Source organism: Macaca thibetana, chromosome 1 (genome assembly GCF_024542745.1).
Source record: "Macaca thibetana thibetana isolate TM-01 chromosome 1, ASM2454274v1, whole genome shotgun sequence".
NCBI classification, from domain to species: domain Eukaryota; kingdom Metazoa; phylum Chordata; class Mammalia; order Primates; family Cercopithecidae; genus Macaca; species Macaca thibetana.
In genome coordinates, this window is record NC_065578.1 from 205,865,229 (window position 1) to 205,891,969 (window position 26,741).

A 26,741-nucleotide genomic window follows, 5' to 3' on the forward strand; every position below is an offset into this window, starting at 1 on the left:
CTCAGAGAATATACTATGGACAAGAGAAGATTCTTACCCCAACAAGAGTAGAGATTTCTCAGGAAAGCAATATTGGGTTAGGTCTAAACTTTTGGCAGTTTGTTCCACTCCAATGATGGTATAACCTTCTGTTTTCTTCTGCTGCAGATAATCAATTAGGTGAGGTGGTTTTACCTGAATATTAGTTTAAAAAGAACAGAATATTCATTCAGTTATAGCCCCGCTTGGAGTAAATTAGAGTTAAAAAACATATTAACCTCAACTTAAGTCTTTTTAAAAGAAAAAGAACAGAATCATACATTATAAAAAAGAACTCTCCCAACATGATATCATGATATATGTATATATATATATATATTTTTTTTTAGGTGGAGTCTCGCTCTGTCCCCCAGGCTGGAGTGCAGTGGCCCAGTCTTAGCTCACTGCAACCTCCGCCTCCCGGGTTCACACCATTCTCCTGCCTCAGCCTCTCGAGTAGCTGGGACTACAGGCGCCCGCCACCACGCCTGGCTAATTTTTTTTTTTATTTTTTAGTAGAGACAGGGTTTCACTGCATTAGCCAGGATGGTCTCTGTCTCCTGAGCTTGTGATCCGCCCGCCTCGACCCCCAAAGTGCTGGGATTACAGGCGTGAGCCACCGCACCTGGCCAACATGATATAAATTTCTAAGAATTATTCCTAAATCAAGAGTGGGCTGTAACAGGGTATGTTTTACTGAACAGAAATCTACATTATTGATGATTTCTAAAAATGTGACCTATAAAAAAATAAGTAGAAAAACAGAAGTGAACTGTATTTTACTTTAAATACTGTTCTTAAACGATTAAAGGCTGCACTGCTATAAATATGCAAAAGAACTAATACACAAAGAGCACTACAAAATATTTTTACAAATACAAACTTTTTAAAAAAACTTTTAGGTTCACGGGTACATGTGTGGGCCTGTAATAAGAACTTGAATAATAAATTCCTCTCCACCCACCTCCACTAGAGGAAGCCACTGTTCCGCGGAGACGCTGAGGTGCTGGAACTGTTTGTCGCTGATACACTGAAGGCTGCCAACAACGAGCGCCGAAGCCCCAAATACCTCACAGGTCCTGCACAGTCCTGCACAGAACACCTGGAATCATTCCGATTGTTCCCAACACAATGCTAAGCTCATCATGTCCCATACAGTCCTTTGAAGCTCCCGTGGCAGTGGATTCATTAAAAAATGTTTAAGACCAAAAGATTTTAGGCAAGCTCCTGGCAAACTACCACTTTACCTCCTAAATTGGTTGGTTTGTCGATGAGCGAGGCCACGACGATGAGTCTACTAATTGACTTTCCAAGTCTGGCAGCACGATCCTGAAACAGGAGCTCCAGGTCTAAGTCGGGAACACGATTGTTCCACGGGATAATCTTCTTCTGAACGTCGGTCCACTCTGCTTGGTTATCTGCTTCGACCAAATTAGTACCTGGGAAGGAAAAAGAAAACAATCCCACATATAAATAAATCTGAATCTCTATATATTTATTTATACATGTATATGTATTTTTAAGAATTTGAAATACTTTAGAATGAGATGTATTTAACTAAAAAACTTCAGTTGGACTCGGACACAATTCTCATTTTTAGTAGCAATTTTAAGTTTTCAAACTCAGCTCTACTAACCAATATACTGTGATACTTCATGAAAACATGAGATACACATTTTTTCACATTTTAGCATATCTGAAATTGAGACACATCTTAGAATCAGAGTATCATAGTTTGGTAACTTTTTTTTCCTTGGAGGTACATAAAATAATGATGTACCTTACAAACAATAGCATATTAGATTAGGATTTTCTGTGGAAAGACTGTATTTCTGAAAACAATATAATAAAATATCTACGATAATTTTATAAGTGCTTGGGGTAACTTTTCTAAAATGAAGGATGTTGTATAAAGTAGTTATCTGTTGACAGAAGTGATGAGGACACAGAACGTTACTAGCCTATCTGACTGCAGTGTTTTCACCTCTGTAGTACAGGACTGAGACTCTACCTCTCAGGCTCTTCCTCAACTCTGTCCTACTCCAAACTGCCTTCTGAGCAATCAAGGAGCACTTAGTTCACTTAGGATAGGAGAGACATGCAAATAACTGTAACACAGTACAACAGTGAAGGTAATGCTCACACAGAAAGGAGTTACTAATGTCTAGGGGAGGGAGAGGCAAAGGGTAAGACCTCGGAAGGCTCACGGGAAGGAAGGAAAAAGTTTGCAAAGCAGACAGTAGATACAGCGTGTGCACATACATGGGATGTGCGAGCAACATGGTTCGGGCAGCAGCAAGTACCTTGGTTTAGTGCACAGCCTGCAATGGAGTGGAGGGAGATGGCTCAGACCAAAGGGCTTTGCATATAATGATAAAGAATTTATTCTACTGGCCGGGCACAGTGGCTCACACCTGTAATTCCAGCACTTTGGGAGGCCAAGGTGGGAGGATCACCTGAGCTCAGGAGTTTGAGACCAGCCTGGCCAACATGGCAAAACCCTGTCTCTACTAAAAATACAAAAAAATTAGCCAGGCGTGGGGCTGGCACCTGTAGTCCCAGCTACTCAGGAGGCTGAGGCAGGAGAGTGGCGTGAACCCAGGAGCGGAGCTTGTGGTGAGCAGGTGTGCCACTGCACTCCAGCCTGGGCAACAGAGTGAGACTCCATCTCAAAAAACAAAACAAAACAAAACAAAAATACAAACAGCCAGGCATGGTGGTGGACGCCTACAATCCCAGCACTTTGGGAGGCCAAGGCGGGAGGATCACCTGAGGTCAGGAGTTTGAGGCCAGCCTGGCCAACATGGCGAAACCCCGTCTCTACTAAAAATACAAACATTAGCTAGGCGTGGTGGTGGACGCTTGTAATCTCAGCTACACGGGAGGCTGAGGCACGAGAATCACTTGAACCCATGACGCAGAGGTTGCTGTGAGCTGAGATCGTGCCACTGCACTCCAGCCTGCAGCCTGAGAGACAGAGCGAGACTCCGTCTCAAAGAAAAAAAAAAAATTATTCCACAGATAAAAGCCATTAAAAAATGTTAAGGAGAGTAACAGTACTGCTATGTGTTTTACAAAAATCTCTTTTAATAGCTATGTGGAGGCTAGAAAACCAAGGGGGCTTTTGTACTAGTCCAGGTAAAGACAATGCCAGTCTAAATTAAGACAAAGCAAGAGGGGCTAAAGAAGAGGAGGAGGAGGCAGCTTTGGGAAGTGAAATCGCCAAGACTGGGTAACAGATGGATGTGGCAAGAGCAAAAACAGGACAAGAACGACTTCCACGATGACTGAGTGACACCATTAATAGGGCATACAGAGCAGGCAGTTTTGGGCAGAAAGGCAAACTGAATTTGGATATGGTGATATTTCAAGAGCTTAAGGAATATCCCAGTGCTAAGGTCCAGTCTGTTCAGCACAGAGGCTGGGCAGCAGATAAGGACTTGAAGGTTATAGTTGCACAAGCAGTGGGTTCAAGCAGGAGACATTAATAAATGTGTTCTGGGAGAGCATGAAGAGTGAGAAGACGACCGGGCCAGTGAAAACCTTCAGTGGCAGGAGGAGAGGTTGGTCAGAGGGTACAAAGTTAGTCAAGAATAAGCTCTTGTGTTCTAGTGTACAGTAAGATGACTATAGGCGACAATAATGTATTGTATCCTTCCAAATAGCTAGAAGAGAGGATTTTCCATGTTCTCACCACAAACGTGAGAGGTGACGGGTATGCTAATTACCCTGATTTGACCATTACACAATGTATATATGTATCAAACCATCACTGTACCCCATAGATATGTACAATTATTATTTGTCAATTAAAAATGAAGTAAAACTTTTATAAAAAAGAAAACAAAATTAGGGGGGATGCTAACATTTAAGCCTCGGCATGGAGAGCCTACTACAACATGCCCCTCTTTACCAAAAACAGGCGGAACAGACAGACCTCGTTAGCCATTCTGCCCTTCCAGTAACGCTGTATTTCCCTGCTCCGCTTTACGCAGAACTCGACAGTTGTCTATAATGACACCCCTCTTCCCTCTCCTCCCCGGCTCTACCCAGCCACACTGGGAAGTGCCTCCTGTCACTGTCTTTTGCTCCAGAACCTTCACAGTTGCTCTTCCTTTTCCAGTAAAGCTCTCCCCAGGACGGACCTTGCCTTGCCTTGCCCGTACTTCCTTGGGGTCTCTGCTCAATGTCAACTCCTTAGAAAGGTCTTTCTCACCCTCTGTCCCTCTCTTTACCCCGCTTTGTTTTTTCACGGTACCTCTGCTACCAGACACTATGTTAGGTGCGTGTCCCCTGTTGTCTCCTCTGTAAGAATGTGGGCTCTGTGAGGCAGGGACTGGGTCCCACATCTAGCATGTAGGAGACAATCAATCAATCTTTGTTGAATGAATAAATTTAAGACAGTACATCTTAAAACACATTAGTGAACCATCCAGAGGCCTGAAAAAATTTGCATTTTCCCAGAACTCTCCCCCAGAGATACTGAATTAATCTAAGGGTGGTTCCAGACCCATAATTGGCCTTTTAAAAAAAAAAAAGAAAGAAAAAATCTAAGGATGGGACATGGAATCTGAATTTTCAACAAGTCACATGTGAGTCCTAAAGACATGAAAAGTCTGAAGAAGCACCAGTGTCAGGGGAATGTGGGGGACTCAGAGCAAGAAGGGTCAGAGTGAGGAGAAAAGGCAGGATGGCGGGAGACCAGCAAACACGTGGCACAGAAAGGGCAGGTGCGATCCGAGGGCAGCGTCCATCTGTCCACTCGGACTGTGTAAAGGAAACTGAAAGAAAAGGGAGGAGGAGGAGGAGGAGGACGGTGAGGAGGACGAGGAGGGGGAGGAGGACGGGAAGGGGGAGGAGGGGGAGGAGGAGGAGGGTTCCAGAGGAAGCTGATGGAAAGGAGTCAGTGTACAGGGAAGGGTGAGACAGAGGAGAAGAGGTAACATGAAGCAGCACCCAACCAACCAAGAGGGAACTAGAATCAAGAGCTTTGCTTTATTCCTAAGAAGGACAAAAAAAGAGATTTCATCATTTGGTCCTTTGGGAAATGTTTATTTTTATAGAAATATACAGTAGAAAAGCAATGAGTGTTAATGAACGATATTACTTAAAAGGGAGGCCACTGGCCATCAGCTTTATATAAAGCAGATCAGGCTTTCTTTGGCTTTTTTTTTTTTTTTTAATAGCAAAGCTAACTTTCACTAAAAGTGTTAGTCAAAGTTATACCACACTTTTACACTGTCTTTTCCCTAAGTGGAAAGGCAGAGTTCACCAGGTCAATGAAAGTGATATTATTAACTACCTGTCCTTAGTAACTTAAAAAAATCTAACCAGATCAACAAGGGGAAAAAATAAAATGAAAATTATTTTTTACCTATGTCCTGCTGAGACCAGTCACCTGGTTTTAGTTTACTAAGTTGAGTTTGAGAAAGGTACCACTGAAATCCCGCATCTAAAGGAACATCAGTGAATCTGGTAAATTTATCAATGGTGATCCACTCATCTTCAATAAGGCCTGAAAGGCGTGGAAGGATGTAAAATATGGTCTGAAAAGAGAATTATAAAATCTAAATTTCTTCCCTTAAAAAAAGCAAAGAAATACATAACATATTTAAAATACAACTTAATTATTAATGATATATTCTCCAAACTATTACATCTGATCAAACTATATACTTCCATTTATATCTTATAGCAACTGTCTATATATATTTCTCATCTTCTCTGAGAAATTAGGGGATTAATTTAGGGAATCCCTGAGAGGAGAAAGAACTTGTACTCCGGTACTTCTAACTGTGTGTAATAAAACAGTATGCGCCTAATAAAAACAGTGTTTCAGAAGTAATCAGTTCTAATGATGGACAGTATTTGGATAACTGCAATTTACTGATAACTAAATACCTCCAAAGGCAATCAAGTTCAAGCTCTTTTCATGACAAGTCTTTTACTCCCGTACCCATTAGATAAATTCACAATCTGAATTCTGGTTTGACTAATATAATTAGTTCTGTGACATTAGGCAAGTGATTCAGCCTTTCTTGGCTTCAACTTCCTCATTTGTAAGATGAGGATAAAATCAGATTACAACAGCATATTAAAGTGTCCGTGAAAATGGCATAGTCTGACAGCACTGTAAACAGTCATTGCATAAGCAATCCCCCTTTGCTTCCCTTACCTACTAAAAGAAATGAACCAGAAAAATAACCAACAGTGAAAAAAGTACACAGGAAGCAGAGGTCCAAGTAACAGGCAACTTAAAAATGAAACAATACTCTTAGCAGCAATGCACATGTCTTCATGAAAGGCTGTAGAATGAATATGGTTTTCTTCATGCTAGCCGTATCTGTGCAAACTTAAACTGGCACAATGATCACGACGACATGTTGATTAAGGGGGCATTAAGTACAGCTCCAAATACATGAAGAGATACAGTTCTTGTGAACAATTCAGCCATTTTATTTACACATATGGTTTTAATTCATTTCATGACTGGAGAATACATCATAAAACATATGAGAGTGAGGTGGTCAAAGGCAAGGATGAGGGAGGGCAGGAGGGAGGCAAAGGACTTACTCCTATTGGAGGACTGAATAGAAAAAGGTTGACTTAACCCTAGAGAGTGACTAGGAGTCCTGCAGAAAGATGCGGACAAAGCATTCGGGGTGCTAAAGAACACAGAGCAGAGTATATTAAAATCTTTGAAAAATCCTAAATGATATTTGCAGTGAAGCAGCAGAAAATACACATTAGTGTTCTAGGATGCATATCTCACAATATATAGATCTATACTTTTTTAAAGATCAGTTTATCAATAATCTTAGTAGTCTACCAAAAAAATTGCTTATGCACAGTAGCTTAAGTTACCAATAACTTATACGTTCTTCAGAGGAAAAGCCCTAGGTCAATGATTTAAATTCAAGGGCGGCACATCATAATTACAGATGAAAAAGGGAGAAGGCAATGTCTAATGATTTACATATTGAATTAATTTACATGTTAATCATAATAAGCATGTTTATGGTTCTTACAATTATATAAGCACATTTTGTTGCAGTCAATGAGGGGATGTATCATTTGCTATACAATTTTCATTACCCAGAACCTAAAAACTGCCATTAACAAGAGTATATCTTTTTGTTCTTTCATTAACAATGGGCTTCAGTACAATGAAATCTCACCTGCACAAATGTTCTCACTCATTTCCTTTTAATGTCAGAACAGATTTCTGTTTAGTTAAATATTCCCTTCCATGTTTACAAGCCAGACACTGCCTGAGAAATAGAAAGTGAAAATGACTAGCCAATTTTCACTGCTTAAGAGTGAAATGAAAGCAAGTCATCTGCATAAAGTAACAAAGTTAAACTTAGAGCTTTAAAATGTTAAGGTGATGTTTGTAAGCAAGAAAAAAACTTTACCCTAATCATAACCCTTCAACAAAAGCAGAAAGGATTCAAGATTAAATATACAGTAGAGAATTTACAAATGATATTCTCTACTCACCTCTAGACAATAATCCTTGAGTGGGTGAAATGTTGCAAAAAAGAAATGCTCTTGAATGCGCTGCCAATTCTTCTTGGCATTCCTAAGGATTAAAAATATGGTATGAGCCACAGACAAATCAAACAACTCTGGTGAGGGGAGAATCAATCAGATATCTTAAAAAGGGGCTGCAGAGTTGAGAAGGAACAGAAAATTTTATGAACTTTATCCTAAGATTGATACACACCTCTCCAAGATCAATACATATGTTAAAAACTGACACTTACTACATTTCACATTTTGAAGTGGAACCTTAAACCTGTGTCTGGCAGAAAACTCTTTTTCCAGGAGAGAAAACCATTACATAAAAGTCACTTTTTCTACTCCAAAGACTCATACCACACAGCCACGCTGTACCCACTTTCACAAACCAAACAAACTTACTATGAGCAGGGTTTAAATTTTTAAAACATCTGTTGTCAAGTTTATGTTTTAAAAGGCAAAAAAGGTAGGGATAAAAGTTACACAATATGACAGGCAGGTTTCAGATGAAATTCATGATCATCAACCCATACACTAAGCAGCAATTTCAAGACATTTTTCTCGCAAGATCACGCTCCTGCTCCGGCCAATGTATCTTCTTCAATCCATGGAGTTCCTATGCCTTCCCCGACCCTCTCACTATCAGCAGACAGCCATGCCTCACACATCACAGGAGACAGGAGCGAGAGACCCTCTTCCTGCCACCTCCTTACCCCCTGTCCTCTCTTCTCCTTCACTTTCAAGAGTCTCTTTTCAAAGGGCAATCCCCTGCCCCACAACAGACCCCATTCCCCTGGGTTCTGCCGTATCTCCCCCAACTTCTGCATCTCCCCTGTTCTCTATTCTAGCCTTTCCTTCAGCCTTTTCAAAAGGGCTTTTATATCTAGTCTTAAAAAACAAAACCAAACCTTATCAAAGTGTCCATCAGTAGTGGACTCAAGCAATAACCTAAGGCACAGCCACACGATGGAATATTAGGTAGCTGTTAAAAGAAAAGCCAGTTTACTGGGGTTTCACCTTTGGTGGGAGAAGGGAGGAAGGAGACTGTCTCGTTTTTATTTGATGGCTTTCTGCAATGTTCAACTTCCTAACTATGAATATCACTTAAAAACAACTAATGTTACCAAAAATGAAACAGAAGCCCTCTTTTGACAGCACCTCCACCACTAGCTGTGGAACTTTCTAATACAAGAAATTTCTAAATAAGTTGACTGTGTCTTACCATCCTCATTACCCATTTTTTGAAAAATTAAAAGACATGAAATATTTTAAATATTCCAAATATTCAGGTCAACAAAATTATAGACACCAATAAACCTACCACTCTGATGTAATATATGATAATGTATCATCCTATCCACATTTGGACTGGGTTTTTTGGTACTTGTTTTTGTTTTTTGAGACAGGATCTTACTCGGTTGCCAGGCTAGAGTGCAGTAGTGCAATCTCAGCTCACTGCAGCCTCAACTTCTTGGGCTCAGGTGATTCTCTCAGCTCAGCCTCCCGAGTTGCTGGGACTACAAAAGTGCATGCCACCATACCCGGCTTTTTTTTTTTTTTTTTTTTTTTTTTTTTGTATTTTTATAGAGAACAGAGTTTTCCCATGTTGCCCACACTGATCTTGAACTCCTGGGCTCAAGCAATCCACTCATCTTAGCCTCAAAGTGCTGGGATTACAGGTGAGAGCCACTGCACCTGGCCCCATCTTGGACCTATTTTAATGTGGTTTCAATCCCCTAACTATGCTATCGTATGGCTCTTGATAATCCAGCAAATACTTTAGGCTCTTATTTACCTTACCTCAAAGCCTGTCCATTTCTCTGGCCCTCGACTAATCTTATACTAATCTAAACCACAGTTTTCCTCCCACTTTCTCTTGCTCACCTCTGATCTGCTCTTCACACTTTAAATAATGCAAAAGAAAACCGGATGATGTCATTCTCAAGTTTAACTTTTTGCTGGTTTCCCAATTCACTCAACATCAACCCAAGCCCAGTCCTGGTCCCCTCCATCTTGTGGCTGCTCTGTTCCCTCCCTCAGCCAGACCAGGCTTGCTTTAGTTCAAGCTCTGGGCAAATCAAGTGGGGCTGGGCATTCCCAAACACTGTCTTCTCCACAGAAATCTCTTTCCTTCACTCTTCGTTGACCTAGTTCCTATTCACGCTTTGGATTTTAATGTAAACATCGTGTTACTCAGAAAGGCTTTCCCTAAACCACCCAGACTGAATAGTCTGTGTTTCCTCATCACCACATATACTTTTCTGTGATTTATTTTAAAACTTTTTAAAACATTGCTCTGATTTCTTGGCATCTATTCCCATCTGACTGTGAGCCACACGAAGAAAAGGGCTTCATCTACCTGGCTAACCCCCAGCACATAGTCTTGTGCCTGTCATAAGCCGATCCCAAGGAGGTATGTTATCACAGAACAGAGGTGGCTCAGTGCCCAGCGTGCCTAATTTATTTATTTCTTTATTTATGAGACGGAGTCTCACTCTGTTGCCAAGGCTGGTGTGCAGTGGTGTGATCTCGGCTCACTGCAACCTCTACCTCCTGGGTTCAAGAAATTCTCCTGCCTCAGCCTCCCTAGTAGCTGAGATTACAGGCGCCCGCCACCAGGCCCAGCTAACTTTTGTATTTTTAGTAGAGACATGTTGGCGAGGCTGGTCTCAAACTCCTGACCTCAGGTGATCCACCTGCCTTGGCCTCCCAAAGTGCTGGGATTACAGGTGTGAGCTGCTGCACCCAGCTGGATGCCTTATTTTGATTGGCTATATCTCCTACCTGGTACTGAGATTTTTAAAGTTATTTTTTAAAATAGCGTTTTATTGCTTAATAAAAAAATATGAGTATAGCCAGTTGCTTTTAGAAATCAAAACACAGCTATCAAGAAGCTTAGAATAGGATCAACAACCAGGATCAAAATGTCTCAATACCAAATAATCAATCACCATCTAAACATGGAGAAAACTACAAGCTGACAAATATCTACCTGCATGTTAAATTTTGGCAATTCCCTCAAACTCCCTTCCATTAAGGAAGGGCCAAAAGTCTATGGGGTAACTATACCCTCTGTCCCCTGGAGCAACTTTGGTGGCTTGAGTTTGGATTATTGCATGATAATGCAAATGCGATCCTGAGAAATATTAATGTTCAAATCTACACATGTAAACTCAGCCATGTATTTACTAAATAATAGGAAATACACCATACACCAAGGAGAAATAAGACATTTAAGGTTCCTTGGGAAGATCCAAGATTTCTAGTTTTCAGATGACAGTTGGAATTTTAGGGGTCCCTGGCAATGCTACAGTGAATGACTAATTTTGATGACCAGCCTTTGCTGGGCCAGGCATGGGGAGGTCCTTCTCCAGTACACAGAACTGTGCACACTGTACCAGGAGTCCATTCCCACCTCTGTCCCTCCTCTGGACCCCATCTCCCCACAGCTAACTCTCTTTTTCTCCTGCTATTCCCTTTCCCCTGTTTTATCTCAAGCTATTCACTTTTCTCTCTTCTCCATTTTAGTATTTATTTATACTTACCAAGTATCTTTCTCCCAAGCCCCTAAAACCTCCCTTACCCACTTAATGCCCAAATGCCTCTTCAACAAATGCATCAAAAGTCAAGGAAGGTAGAAAGGTACGTCGTGGCCAGGGAGGTACTCTCGCCCTGCCCCCATATGAAGCTACACAATGACTCAGTCTTATTTGTACCATGTACAAATAACTTGATGGTCACGGCCAAGACCTCTACAGGTTACTGGTTTTCCAAATGCTATTTCATTTGCTTATTATGCTGTTTCCAACACTTAACCCTTTGTGTATATAAATTAGTGGGTGCTTTTTCAGCTTTTAGATGAACAATCTTTCATGTTGGTTGATATTGCTTGTGTCTCTAAAATTTAGAAAAAAAAATCCAGAATTCCTGGATGGCAGTAATCTATGATAATAATAAAAAGGCAAAACAGCGCCACTTCAGAGACGAGGAGACAAGCGCAGAGACCCAAAGGTGCTTATGACACTGCAGCCTGCTTCTGCGCCGTGACGGGTGCGGGGAAAGAGAGGCAGACGTGAGAACTCCCGTGAGGGCTTCACAGACACTGGGTCCTGCACCGCTCCCTCACCCCATCCACGTCACTTGCTTGATACTGAGCTTCCATGTATGATTTTGTTTGCGGAATAGCAGAGTTCTCTTAGAAAAGAGAAAAGGCTTCTTTAGCTGTAACTAGTATAGCTGAGAGGTGAAGAGCATGTCTTTAAAGTCAGGTCGTGCCACTTCTAAGCAGTTCTCAAACAACAGAGGATGACATTTAGCTATACTGAAGAGAAACATGTAAAAGATTATTTATACAATAAAGGATTGAGGATAAAAGGGCAGTAAGAGGTCAAGGTGGAGCTGACAATGAACTGTAATCAACCACACCCCATAGTGAGCTGTTGACGCCTGGCCCAGTCTGAGCCCCCGATGCTCCAGCATGAGGATGTGGAAGGAGAAGCTGACGCGGCATGGGCACCACCCCCTCCCTGTGGGCCCTGCTGGAGGAGAGTGAGGGCGACGAGGGCTCCTTACCCTGCCCCGTGCATGCTTTCCACTTGATGGAGGCTGGATTCAATCACAGGAGTCAGGGCATCAAATTCTTCTACACTTAACACTTTACACACAGTCCAGAGTTTCTTAAGGGCGACTAAAGCATACAGTCGAACACTAAAATTGTGATTGAAGCACCACTGCAGCACAACAATAAGGGCTTGCTTCAGAATTAGTTTCTGAAAAGGAAGGCAAAAAATTCCTCAAAACACAGACACGGACCATTTTACTCTCACTTGTATGACACACAAAAAAGTATACGAATGATACAACTGCTCCTAGTAAAACTTCTTGCACTGGCTTTGCTACCAGGGCCTCTCATTCTTCCCTCCTGGACAAATTCGGCGCACTGGCATTTGCAATTTACTCAAGGAAAAACACATTCTCCCAGCTCTAGATTTCATTAATGCTGCAGTACGTTTTCCCCCATACTCTAGTACCTGAGTTAACTTGAAAAAAGTACGTTTTATGCTAACCATTATACAACCACAGTGTTTTTCAAATGGAGCCTCCATCACTTATCTTAATTTGTGCTGAAAAAGTCAGAAATAGTCTTCAAGAGTCCCACTTCTGATGGCTTGAAAATGCTCCTAGAGCAAGATGCCACACAAAGTGCTGTCCTCCTCCTCGCCACTGATTTCTGAGCTACTCTGTCTTCCCTAATGGTGATCCTGGACCCACAAGTACTGAGTAGTGGCAGGAAAATTAAGAAGTGAGGGGGAGGCTGGGCGCGGTGGCTCACACCTGTAATCCCAGCACTTTGGGAGGCCGGGGCAGGCGGATCACGAGGTCAGGAGATCGAGACCATCCTGGCTAACTAAAATACAAAATACTCTACTAAAAATACAAAAAATAGCCGGGCGTGGTGGCGGGCACCTGTAGTCCCAGCTACTCCGGAGGCTGAGGCAGGAGAATGGCTTGAACCCGGGAGGCAGAGCTTGCAGTGAGCTGAGATCGCGCCACTGCCCTCCAGCCTGGGCGACAGAGAGAGACTCCGTCTCAAAAAAAAAAAAAAAAAGTGAGGGGGAAAATAATAAAACTGTTTAAATTTCCCTGTAGTCTTTTCCTGTGAACTTTAGTCTTCACACATATACTAACGAAGGAACCAGAAGGACCCAAACGTTTAATGAAATATCAGAAGCTATTTTGATGCTCCTACCAAATGCACTTCTCCCCTAAGGCTCATGTGCTCACCGGCTGCACCTGGCAGCCCAGTTTCTACTGACCAATGAAAAACAACCATATTCACAGAATAGTTTACCAAAGGCATCAGCATGGCTGATAACACACTTCAGTTACCTAAAGTTTCTCTGAGAAGGATAAAAACAGATACAAATAATCCTCTTTCTCTCATTCCTTTACTCAACACGTCATCAACATTTATCAAAGGTCAGTGACTGTACTGCCAACATTACAAAGTATGATGTTATGATATACACTGGTTTTCGTCCACAATTGCTGGCTTCTAACTCCCACAGCCCTTGTTACAGTCTTTTGTTATAACGATCCCATTTGGAAGGAAGTCACTTGTGCAGCCTACACTGAAGGAGTGAGAAGTCATACTCCCCCTCCTTCAGGGCAGAGCATTTATAAAAATTACTTATAATTTTTTTTACAAAGGATTTGTCTTGTCCGTCCCTTCTTTTTTTTTTCTTTTTGAGACGGAGTCTCACTCTGTAGCCCAGGCTGGAGTGCGGTCGCGCGATCTCGGCTCATTACAATCTCTGCCTCATGAGATCAAGTGATTCTCTTGCCTCAGCCTCCCGAGTAGCTGGGATTATAGGCGTGTACCCCCATGCCTGGCTAATTTTTGTGTTTTAGTAGAGACAGAGTTTCACCATGTTGGCCAGACTGGTCTCAAACTCCTGACCTCAAGTGATCTGCCCGCCTTGGCCTCCCAAAATGCGGGATTACAGGCGTGAGCCACCGTACCTGGATTCATTTATTGATTCAATCATTTATTTGTATCAGTGTGGGCTCGAGGATATTTGTTTTATTCTTTGGGTTGTGATCCAATACTGCTTTATTTTGTCGCTCACACTGTTTCAGCTTTAGCCACTGGGAACACCTTCCCTCTGCACTCCCACCTCACATCACTGTGTGTACGTGTGCCGTGCCTTCTGACTCTACAGGATGCTCCACCAGGCTCATCTTGTATACTTTCTGCCCTAGTTTTAGAATCAGCTATTTCTCCAGCGATCCCTGGTTCATTTTATTGGAGAATGGTGTTAGCAACCAAGATCTTGGACCTAGGTATACATTACTTGTAAATGAAAAAAAAAAACCACTATAATTCTCCATAGGGAAAACAGTGCTTCCTATGGAGCCCACACTCAAAAATGTTGGTACTGCCAGTGATCGCTTGGCTGGGGCCTTCAGGACTTAAATGATGCTTTCATATACATCAGTGTAAAAAGCCCTGCTCGTGAATTCTCACGTCCCGCTCATTTTATACAATGAACAAGCTGACAGGACAATACACAACTACGAGCATAATTCAGAAAAGTTTTTTTTTTCTTTTTTACTCTTAGAGGAACACTTCGTGCTCTGATCTTGAAACCACCATTGCAAAATTGTAACTGAGGTGGGGAAAGAGATCTGACCTGACCAACTCCATCTTGCTTCTAACCTCCAAGCTGTCCTTGTTCATTCCTGGATGTAGGCTGAACTAACTTTGGAAGGAACTTATAGTTTAAAACAATGATAACAGCCCTTTCCCAAAACAAACCTCCTACTTGTCTGGGGACTAGATTTTCTTTGTAGGACTAACAAATTAGCCTCAAGATTAGAAATAATGGTTTAGGAGTCTTGTAGCTAGAGGCTACAAGATTCTGACCCTCCCTAAACTGCTCCTATGTCAGTGCTTGAGATATTTTGCAGACCCTGCACTTGATGGACCAGCTGGCACCACCCAGGTCGATAAACTGGCTCATCTGATCTTGTGGCCCCCACCCCGGAAATGACTTAGCACAAGAGGACGCCTCAATTCCCTATGATTTCATCTCCAACCCAACCAATCAACACCCTTGACTCACTGGCCTTCCCACTCCCACCAAATTATCCTTAAAAACCTGATCCCCAAATGCTCAGGGAGACCGATTTGAGTAATAATAAGACTCCAGTCTCCTGCACAAGCAGCTCTGTGTACTCTTTCTCTGTTGCAATTCCTGTCTTGATAAATCGGCTCTGCGTAGGCGGCGGAAGAGGTGAACCTATTGAGCGGTTACAACCTCTGTCGTGTGTGACAACTGCTTTGAATCGTTAATTGCTCAGTACAGGTTAAGTAAGCCGCTTTGAAGAGAATGGAAAGTCTTAAGTGATTGCTTCCAAGAAATCAATCCTACATTTATCTAGGTAACAACGGACTTTACGTATCAGAAATGAAGAGACTGACAAAGTCAGTCAGTTTGGCCTTTTCTTAGGTATGTCAGGTCAGTTTTTTTTTTTTTTCCTAAGGTGTTGAAGTAGAAATTATTCCATTCTACTAATTAGTGCTCCTTTTTGGATGTTTCGAAAATAAAAAATAAATCTAAAATATGTAATATACAGCAAGTACAAAAAGGGCTTGATGGAAAAATAACATGCTATTTTTACCAGATCTAACATGAACATCTCCTAAGTTCATTTTCAGAATTTGTCTAAACTATTCTTAGGCTATTCATCTACCCTGCAACAGGACAATGTCTGCTCTGTTTTAGCTTTCTCAATAGATCGTAAACAAATCTCTTTCCTGCACATATTTAAAAGAGAAAGACAACATTTGTTGTCTTTGAATGAATATTTGTTTATCTGAAGGCCAGAGCCTTCTTGATCTTAGGAAAGGTGTGTTGAACAAGTTTTCCTGGAACTGTAACACACTGCCATCTGGCTGATACACACTGGAAGACACCATCAATTTAAAAGTGTTATCATGATTTTAGAGGTTAAAATGCGGTGTGGAGAAAGGCCTGTCTTAGAATGGATGAAATAGGTTAATACAAAACAGACCACTGTTTAAAAACCAGAACACTGAAAAATTCTAGGAAAGCTTATTTTCCCTTATATTTTTATGGCACTTTCAACACTTAAGAACACTATTTCAATTAAGTTTTCTCCTAGAGTTTATAGTGTATCAGTACATTCTTCTCTGTGGATGCAATAATACAGAATCTTATTGCAAATCTTACTGGCAGGTTCTCCTAAATTCTTCAACGGTTGCCATAGTGATTAACCAAAATTAGTTAGGATTTCTGCTTATCTGTGTGAGAACTTACTGGGGAAATTGTTCTAAACCTGAGAAACATGAAGCAACTGTACTGCACACTCCAAATGATGCCAGTCACTTTACATCACCTTCAATTACCCAACAGCTTTTAATAGTCTGGCCCTAAGTTTCTTTGCATGAGCATTTGTTAAATAACTACCATTCAGTCAAAGAATGCAGTAAGGGAAGTCCTATTTAAAGAATCCTAAGTAATTCTAATCCTAAGAATTATAAATAATTATTAATTTTATACAAGTATCAACAAAAACTTACCCAGTAATTTGTCTATAAATTTGGTATGTACTCATGCACACCTCAGTGTGTATGCATGTAAATGGGTAATTCCCGTTTACTGGGTATTCGTGTCTAATACATGTGCACATTAGCAGGGCAGTGGAAAGGAAAGGGAGAAATTGCAAAAATCACAGGAGTGCTCTACATATAAAAAATTGGTACAAATAATATAAAATTCTTTTTTTATAGTCAAGTTTAAATTCTTACAAACAACTTAAACTCACCTTTTCTGGAATGTTTTGAGTAACAACGTCCAAATGTGATGAAACTGCTAAAAATGTACAAATGCTTGTTTTAAGATTTTCTTCTCCCTGAAAAAATAATCAGATAAATATTCATTCAAAGCTTACTGTAAGCCATGCGCGTGCAAGGCGCCGTGCTGGACTCTATGAGGGCCCAAGACGGGAGGCCGCCTCTTCCCTGGAACAGCCCAGGGTCTGGGTGGGAAGGGGGCTGCAGTGGCAGGCGCAGGACTGAAAGCAGAGGAATAATTTCCTAGAGCCACATGCCAGTGCACAGAAAAATCAGCAGGTCACATAAAGTACTGAATAACTCAACTCTAAGAACAGCGGGCCTGGGCACAGTGGCTCACGCCTATAATCCCAACACTTTGGGAGGCTGAGGCAGTCAGATCATTTGAGGCCAGAGGTTTGCGATCAGCCTGGCCAACATGGTGAAACGCCGTTGCTAACAAAAAATACAAAAATTCACTGGGCGTGGGAGTGCGTGCCTGTAGTCCCAGCTATTGGGGAGGCTGAGATGGAAGAATTGCCTGAATCCGGGAGGCAGAGGTTGCAGTGAACTGAGATCATGCCACTGTACTCCAGCGTGGGCAACAGAGCGAGACCCTGTCTCAAAAAAAAAAAAATGAAGTACAGTGTGCCCCATGTATGCGTGGGTTCTGCATCTATGAGTTCAACCACGGATGAAAAATATTTAAATAAATAAAAAATTTTAAAAACACAATTAAAAAGTAATACAAATGAAATTTAAAACTGTATAACAGCGATTTACATCACATGTACATTGTACTAGACATTGTAAGTAATCTAAGATTATTGAAGTACATGGGAGGATACACGTCAGTTACATGCAAATACTATGCCATTCTAAATAAAGAACTTGAGCATCTTCAGGTTTTGGCATCCATGGGGGGCCTGGAACCAATCACCCAGGGATATCAAGGGTTGATTACAGGTAGCAGAGCCAAGGGCATGCTCACTTCAGGAGAGGCGAGGCCTTCAGGATGGGAAGGACTGGCCTGGAGAAGGAGCAGGAAGGTGAGAGAACAGATAAGTGAATAAGAACAAAGACACAGAGGCAAACTTAAGGGAAAGGCAGCAAGAGGAGATAAAGCCAGTTTGGCAGGGAGTGACAGAGATAAGGCTCAAAAGCTAAATGGAATTATACTACAGAGGCTTTAAAAAGCTATAGCAAAAAACCTATATAAGACTTAATCAGCTATCTTAGGGAAAGTTTTTCAAAAAGACTGTTCAATTGGAATCTGGAAACTTCTGATTCCAGTTGAAAAAGACTGTTCAACTGGAATCTGAAACTATTATTATTCCATAATAATAGTGGTTTGGAATAATACATTATTTTAGTGATAATAAACTGATAAATGCCAGACAGATTGGAAAGAAAAGAGCATATAAGCAGAAGACCAGTTTGGAGACCTCTCCAAGAGGCAAATCAGATGATTATTGAATTCCTTTATTTAATTAACAGTTACTGAATGTCTTCTACATGACAGTTACTATAGAAACAAGTTCCTATAACTTAAAAATCTACTGGAGAAGAAAAACACCAAATCAGATTAAAGTTCTAACTTTAAGCAATACTATTTATGTGCTATGAAAACCTAAAATTAGGGGATCTAAATACTTGGGGAGGTAACTTCCCTTAAGAATGACAATATAGGCTGGGCGCTGTGGCTCATGCCTATAATCCCAGCACTTTGGAAGGCTGAGGCGGGCAGATCACAAGGTCAGGAGTTCAAGACCAGCCTGGCCAATATGGTGAAACCCCATCTTTACTGAAAATACAAAACTTAGCTGGGTGTGGTGGTGGGCACCTGTAATCCCAGCTACTCGGGAGGTTGAGGCAGGGGAATCATTTGAACCCGCGAGACGGAGGTTGCAGTGAGCTGAGATCGTACCACTGCACTCCAACCTGGGCGACAGCAAGATTCTATCTATTATAATAATAATAATAATAATAATAATAATGACAATATGGGCCAGGTACAGTGGCTCATGACCAGCCCAGGCAACATAACAAGACCTCACCTCTATAAAAAATTTAAAAAAAAAAAAAATTGGCCACACATGGTGGCATGTGCTTATAGTCCCAGCTGCTCAGGAGGCTGAGGCGGGAAGATCATTTGAGCCCAGTCATTCAAGGCTGCAGTGATCTATAATCGCCTGGGTTACAGAGCAAGACTCTGTCTCAAAGACAAAAAAAAGAAGACACATGAACTGAGATGTGAAGGGAGAGAGAGTTATCTAGATAAAGGGAAGAAAGAAGACCGTTTTGTGTAAAGGGCACAACATGTGCGATAGCCTGAAACCAAAAGGACTAGTGATAAGCAGGAAATACTGAAAAGGTCAGTGTGGTACTCAGTTATCTCGGGTGACCCCCAGTCAACCAACCCTCCCTATGCATGACCGATGTAGGCCCCTTCCACCATAGCAGGGATGGTCATGTGATTTGCTCTGGCCAATGAACATTAGCAAGCCTGAAGCACCCAGAGGCTGGATGAGCACTTGCCCATCAGGACATGTCCCCCCCAACACCCCCGTCGGCGGAATGCTCATTCTTGGAGAACTGAATATAAAGAGGTCCAGCTACCCTGCTGGAGACATGGAGTGGGAGCGATGCCCAGCCAGCAGAGCTGCTCCTGCCATTGCAGCTGAGGTGACAAATATGTGAGCGAAGGAGCCATTTGGAAGTCCCAGCCCCAGCAGACATCACAAGTAGCAACACTGCCCAGCCAGGCCCAGACAACACACACATCACGAAAAAAACCAAAACACTGTTTAGGCCGGGCGCAGTGGCTCATGTCTGTAATCCCAGCACTCTGGGAGGCTAAGGCAGGTGCATCACTTGAGGTCAGGAGTTTGAGACCAGCCTGGCCAACATGGTGAAACCCCATCTGTACTAAAAATACAAAAATTATTTAGCCAGGTACGGTGGCGGGCCCCTGTAATCCCAGCTACTCGGGAGGCTGAAGCAGGAGAATCACTTGAACCAGGGAGGCAGAGGTTGCAGTGAGCCGAGATTGTGCCATTGTACTCTAGCCTGGGCAACAAGAGCGAAACTCAAAACAAAACAAAACAAAACAAAAAATATTGTTTACACCGCTAAGCTTTGGAGAGTTCTAGCAACGGAAAACAGACAACCAGTGTGCCTCGTGTAGTAAACTGAGAATGGACCACACAGAGAGACTAGAGAGGAAAGAGGCCTAAGATCATGCAAGCCTCACAGGACACTCCGAGGAGCGTAGTCTTCGTCCTGAGAAGACGGAAGACACTGTCTTCAGCGGGCGGGGTCACCTGTTGAAATTCTCACGGTGGAAACCCTGCCTGGGCTTCAGGGTGGAGAGCAGATGGAAACAGAGCCAGGAGTGGACGTAGGAAGCCCAGTGAGGCAGCCACTAAAAGGGATGACAGCAGTGTAGACTGAGATACAATGGCAGAGACAGACAAGAGAGAACTCAGAAATATTCAGGCAGAAAGATCAGGACCTGGTCACGAATCAGACACAGAGCATGGAAAGTGTCAAGGTTTCTGGTTTGTGCAAATGCATAGGTAGCGGTAGTATTCACTAGAGTAGGAAGAAGATCAAGTTTGAGGGAAACAATAAGGCACTCAGTATTAGACATCTACGTTTTAGATGATTTAGTCTAAGGGAAAATAATCTACAAGGAAAACGTCTACAGCAAGGGTCAGAAAACTTGTTCTGTAAAGTGCCAAGCAATAAATAAAAACATGGCTTTGTGGGCCACACAGTCTCTGTTGCAATTGTTCAACTCTGCCACGTTAGCACAAACACAGCCACAGACAATATGAAAATGCATGGGCATGGCTGTGTTCCAATATAACTCTGCCAGGCCAAATTTGGCTGTAGCTTGCCAACCCTTGATCTAGAGTCAGGGGAAGATGTGTGGCATACAATACAAATGAGTAAGTCATTCACATTAAGCAGTATGTGAATCCACAATATAGATAAGACTGACTATAAAAATAAGAAAATCAAAAAAAAGCCTAGCCCTAGAGAAGCACCACCATTTAAGAGGTGGGCAGGGAAGGAAAAGCTGGAAAGGACACAGAAAAGAGGGCAGGAGGGACCAAAAAAGTGTGTGTCACTAGAACTGAGGATAAGAAAATGGTCAGCAGCATGCATGTGGCTGAGAGAAGACGACAAAGGCTGACACTGACTCGTGGAGGTCGCTCTTGACTCCTGCAACAGTGTCTTCTGAGAAGTGACTGAACTGGAAGTTGGTCCACCATGGATTCAAGTGTGGGGTTGGGGAGGATGTGACAAAAAAAGGCCGGGCGCAGCAGCTCATGCCTGTAATCCCAGCACTTTGGGAGGCCAAGGCGGGCAGATCACCTGAGGTCAGGAGTTCAAGACCAGCCTGGCCAACATGGTAAAACCCAGTCTCTACTAAAAATACAAAAATTAGTCAGGCGAGGTGGCGAGCACCTGTAGTCCCAGCTACTCAGGAGGCTGAGGCAGGAGAATTGCTTAAAGCTGGGAGGCGGAGGTTGCAGTGAGCTGAGATCGCACCACTGCACTCCAGCATGGGCGACAGAGCGAGACTCCGTCTCAAAAAAGTAAATAAAATAAGTAAATTTTAAAAAATAATAAAACTCTGGAACACAGGCACCTCTTTTAGGAAGTCTGACAATGAAATAGCAGAGAGCCAGGGTGATTAGAGGAGAGGGACGAGAAAACAGCCGGTATAAATATCCACAGAAAATGGATACAACTCGAGCCTGTTGAAAAGCCAATGGGACCACTTGGTTAAGGCGAGACTGAGGATAGAAGACAGGCTGATAGCAACAAATGCCTAAGACGACAGGAAGGAAGAGGGCCAAAGACCCAGTGGAAGAATTACTCTGGCACTGGAGAAGATTCTACTTCTTTACAGTAAAAGGAAGGAAGAAATCTCAGATGGATACTGACATAGGCAGACTTGTCTGATTGCTCTTGAGAAGATATAAATATTCCTACGTGGCAACTGTTATTTTCTCTAAAAAATAAAGGGTAAGGTAATTTGCTTTGAATAAAGGAAGAAAAGGGTGTAGAGGACAACTGCCCCTTTCTTTGATATCTACCCTGAATCCCCTTCCAAGTTTAGGGAATTCTTCCATCTTATGAGTGTTGGGGGACACTGAAAAATGCCAGATATTCGTCTTCCCAGCCTCCTTGCCACTAACAAGAAGGCACTTGACCTGGTTCCAAAGACCCCAATTCTGATTTCTAAATTGAGAACTTACAACTTAGAGGAGTGGAGCTCACAGAAAACCCTCCTCCACAGCAGGCAGCAGAGACAGCAGCTACACAGTTAGCTATGGCAAGGCCCTGCTGAAGGCACCGTGTGTCCAGTGAACCAGCTCTCTCTGGCCTGCCTGCGGCTGCAGTTCTGGAAGCCACTGAGCCTCCCCTGTTCCTGCCAATTTTCCAGGTCTGATTCTGTAGCTTTCGTGGCATTCTGTAAGCTACCTACTACTCCCCTCTTCCCCACTACCTTTTTTGAATCCCATTTTGATTCCGTCAGCAAAAGCTTCCTTTGCCTACACCAAAAACTCTGACTCATGTCCACAGGTAAAATCAGATTTGAAGAGAATATACAAGGCCTAATGACAAGTGAGAGGCTGAGCTAAGCAAATAAAAGTAACAATTGGCACTACTGTGGACGGGAGCCCAGGAAGTTTTGGGGGTACACCAGAACCAACCTGCCCTTTGTGAGAATTCCTGGGGTGGTGCTAACCCATTTGAGAGTTGACATGAACAAACTACATTAATAAGGCTATGGATCTAAAAATCAATTCAAGGAAAAGTAACAGAATCTCTTTCTTCATTATAGGAACATGAAGATGAGCCAGAGGAGCATGGGAAGAGGTGAAGATTTTGAGACGGAGTCTCACTTTGATGCCATCTGGAGTGCAGTGGAGCCATCTCGGCTCACTGCAACCTCCGCCTCCCTGGGTTCAAGCTATTCTCCTGCCTCAGCCTCCCGAGTAGCTGAGACCACAGGCGTGCACCCACCCCCCCCCCCCCGGCTAATTTGTGTATTTTTAGTAGAGACGGGTTTTCACCATGTTGGTCAGGCTGGTCTCAAACTCCTGACCTCAAGTAATTCTCCCGCCTCAGTCTCTAAAAGAGTTGGGATTACAGGCATGAGCCGCCACGCCTGGCCAAAGCATTGTTATTTCTTAGTGGTGTGACGACTGACTTAATCGTCGTTTTCTTCATCAGGGTAAAAACCCCAACCTGTCTTTTGGGATTATTGTGAGGCTGCTGTTTCTGCTGCTTATGGAGACACCCAGGTTTTAAGCTAGGAGACTGGGAGAATGAAAGACATCAGAAAGGGGAGCCAATTTTAGGGCCAGATGCTATTACCAGTTTAGTTTAACACAGGGTGAAGTTTGGTGATTATGGAAAGGCCCTGCAGGTGGCTAGAGAAGTAGGGACCGGCAGAGATGGGCTTTAGTATGCTAAGGGAGCACAGAAAGAGAAGCGGACGGGCTACCCAGCAACTCTTCAGATAAAACCAAGCATAAGGGTTGGGAGAGAGAAGGAAACATGTGAAAGAAATAGAGAAGTTATCAGCACAACAGGAAGGGAATTATGAAGCTGACCGCAGTGTGAGGATCAGCTGTGAAGAAAGCCACCACCAACGCGAAGGCGTGAAATTAAAGCGGGGAGTATGGAGGAAAAGAGAAAGGCTGTCTGCAGCTCAGATGAAATCCCTGAATGATCACTGTTGAAAATGGAGTGGACCGCAGTGATTTGAGGAAGGCAAAGATCACACATTGAAGTTTAACAGCAAAGAAAGGAAGACACTGGATGAGAGCTGGGTGGAGGAAAAGTCAACAGAGCAAGCGTGAAGAATTCGGTGAGGTCCCAAAGGAGACACAAATAGGTCACAGGGGATAGATGTGAAAAAAAGAATAAGGATATCTCTCCTGAAATAGGAAGAAATGGAGAAAGAGATATTTTGAGGAAGGCACCTCCATTTTCACACAAAGTGGAAGACAAGATCATCTATTATGAAAGGGAAAGGTGAATTTGGGAACCAAAAGAAAACATTCAAGATTTAGAACTGATAACTCAAACAATTTGCTATTTGTCAGGAAGCCAGCAATGATAAACTCTATCACTAATTTTAGTATCAATTCCTTAAAAATGATTTTCAATATATGAGAAATGTTGGAAAGCAATTAGGGGAGTATGTGAGGGTACAGATGAAATAAAAAAGGAAATGAACTGATATTACTTCTATTCTTTCTACTTTGATTACGTTTGAAATCTCCCAAAACCTTTTTTTTTTAATTTTAAGGAATGCAATTAATTCCTCATCATTCATATTTCTAAGATCAAAGACACTGCTTGGTAAATAAGAATACAGAAGGCACCTATTTCCCTTACTTCTTAATGACAAATGCCCTTTCCATCTTCATTTTGTTGCATATAACAACTCTCAGATAAAAACTATGAAATACTCAAAATGAATGCCAGGGATTTCGGTCTTCTGAATTAATTCAGATCTTGCAAAACATAACTTATGATGTCAATACATTAGCGCAACTGAGAATCGAAAACAACTATTTAAGTGAAACAAATCCCCCAGCACTGTCAAAATCATTTCTTAGTTTAAAAAAATATTTAAAATGTTCTTTACTTACATAAGAAAAACAATCCCAGAACTTTGGAAGAAACTGAGGGAATTTATGAAGAATCAATATAATAATCCATTCTATAAAATATTTTATGGATGCTTGATTGTTGGTGAAACCAGCCTGGAAAATCCTGTCAATAATTCCATTCAAGAAATTCTGAGAAAAAAAGTTCAGAATTAAACAGTAAGTTATTCATTTTAATTTAAAAATAGTCTCCATTTAAAATAAAATAGCTTAAAGTTTTTATCATGTTATTTATTGAATCTACAATTCTCTGAGCAAAGACTCTAAAAACTACTGATTAAAATATAATGATGAAGTACCTTCATTCAGTACTTTATAATTTACCTGGACATCAGCTCTATCTATAAGGAAGATTATTCATCACCTGTATTTTTGCAGGGAAAGGAAAAGACTCAGAAAAGCTGAAAAACCTTCCCAAAGTCACATACCTAGTAAGTGGAAGAATTCAGGTTCACATCAAGATCTGCCAAGATGCCAGGGCTTAAAACTTGTAATAAGGGATGGTCCAGAGACTGAAGTCAGCAGGTGGGAAACAGCATCCCAGAGGGGCAGGTCTCAGGCCACTGAGCCCTCTGTTCAGGCTCCTCGTCCTCCTGCCCTCATGGTCTGTGTGGCCCCACAACTACTGCACTGTTCTCTGGCTAAGACCCTGAGCTCCAAAATCATCCCTCCCCCTTCCACCCTCTCCTCTTCAAAACCGCGTTTCTATCTGGGGGACCGAACCTATCTCAGTAGCAGATGAAAAACAATACCTACTTATATAAGCGTAGAAAAGTAATATGTAGGGCTGGGCGCGGTGGCTCACATCTGTAATCCCAGCACTTTGGGAGGCCGAGGCAGACGGATCACCAGGTCAGGAGATGGATCCTGGCTAACACAGTGAAACCCCGTCTCTAATAAAAATACAAAAAATTAGCCCGGCGGAGTGGCGGGCGCCTGCAGGCCCAGCTACTGGGGAGGTTGAGCCAGGAGAATGGGTAAACCCGGGAGGCGGAGCTTGCAGTGAGCTGAGATCCGGCCACTGCACTCCAGCCTGGGCGACAGAGCGAGACTCCGTCTCAAAAAAAAAAAAAAAAAAGTTAATAGGTATTATGTACAAAAGAAGAAAAATCTATCTTACAAGAACTTCTACTTGGTAGAAAAAGAGCAGAAGGACTCATCTGAAGCCCTGAGATAGTAAAGTAGAGCATGTATTTTGTAGTTAGGCTTGATTTTGAATTCCACCTCTATCATTCACCACTAGCTGTGTTACCTCTCACACAGGACATCTGACCTCTCTCAACTGCGGTGCTCTTGGAGGCAAAATGAGAATACGTATGGCCTACCTTGGAAGACTATTATGAAGATTAAACAAAACCATAAGATATAACAGTTTACAACTCTGAGCTCCATAACAGACTGCTAGGTTTCCTTCTCCTTGCAGGTGTGCATGCTCGGGCATTTCCTCACCCTCCGCAACATTACCTTTCTCTCTAGGAGGCCCTCTCCATTCTAAGAAAAACATGTTCTCAGTAATCTAGTTGAGCATTTCTAAAATGTTTCCTTTTTTAATGCATCCTTATGTTTAATGACGTACTTTAAATCAAATAATACAAAAAGACCTATGATGAAAAATAGCAACCTTCCCCACCCCCCACATCCAGCAAAACTACTCCCTGGAAGCAATTCTTTTAGCTATTTCCTCTTAAATTATTCCAAATAGTTTTATTTGAATATACTTACATACTTACACTGTTACTGAAATGTTTCTCACAGATATAAGACTTCATAAGATTGTAAAGAAAGAGGCTAGTGTGTATATATATATATATATTAATTCTCTCACACATTTAAAAGAAGGTAGGGAGGACAGTAGGAAATTTTAATGTCTGAAGGATTTTTTTGCATTGAAAAATGTTTTTAAAAACTGCATGAGTCATATACCATCACTTTCTCATAATGATGATCTATTTTCTCAACAGGAATATTAAGCAAAGATGGTCAGAAAAATCAGATTGTCCGTTCAACTGTTTCTTGCCTCCTCAGGGAAGAGAAAAGATAACTTTGGATAAAGATACTTTGTTGTAAGAGACTTGGCCTTTTCCTTAGCTGGTTTATGTCATCACACTATTCATGAAGTTAAGGGCAAGGAAACCCACCAT

The 26,741-nt window shown here is 42.1% G+C and overlaps 1 protein-coding gene across 1 annotated transcript in view; it reads right to left on the reverse strand.

Annotated features, from left to right (window-relative positions):
* Positions 1–26,741, reverse strand: part of TARBP1 (TAR (HIV-1) RNA binding protein 1) — an 85,363-nt gene that overhangs the window by 1,030 nt on the left and 57,592 nt on the right. Inside the window, exons 22-29 of the mRNA XM_050769729.1 lie at positions 24,583–24,732; positions 16,891–16,977; positions 12,112–12,308; positions 7,519–7,600; positions 5,393–5,564; positions 1,266–1,457; positions 983–1,107; positions 38–174 (exon numbers count right to left, since the gene is read on the reverse strand). Coding sequence (XP_050625686.1) covers positions 38–174; positions 983–1,107; positions 1,266–1,457; positions 5,393–5,564; positions 7,519–7,600; positions 12,112–12,308; positions 16,891–16,977; positions 24,583–24,732 — 1,142 coding nt within the window. The remainder of the gene's footprint in view (positions 1–37; positions 175–982; positions 1,108–1,265; positions 1,458–5,392; positions 5,565–7,518; positions 7,601–12,111; positions 12,309–16,890; positions 16,978–24,582; positions 24,733–26,741) is intronic.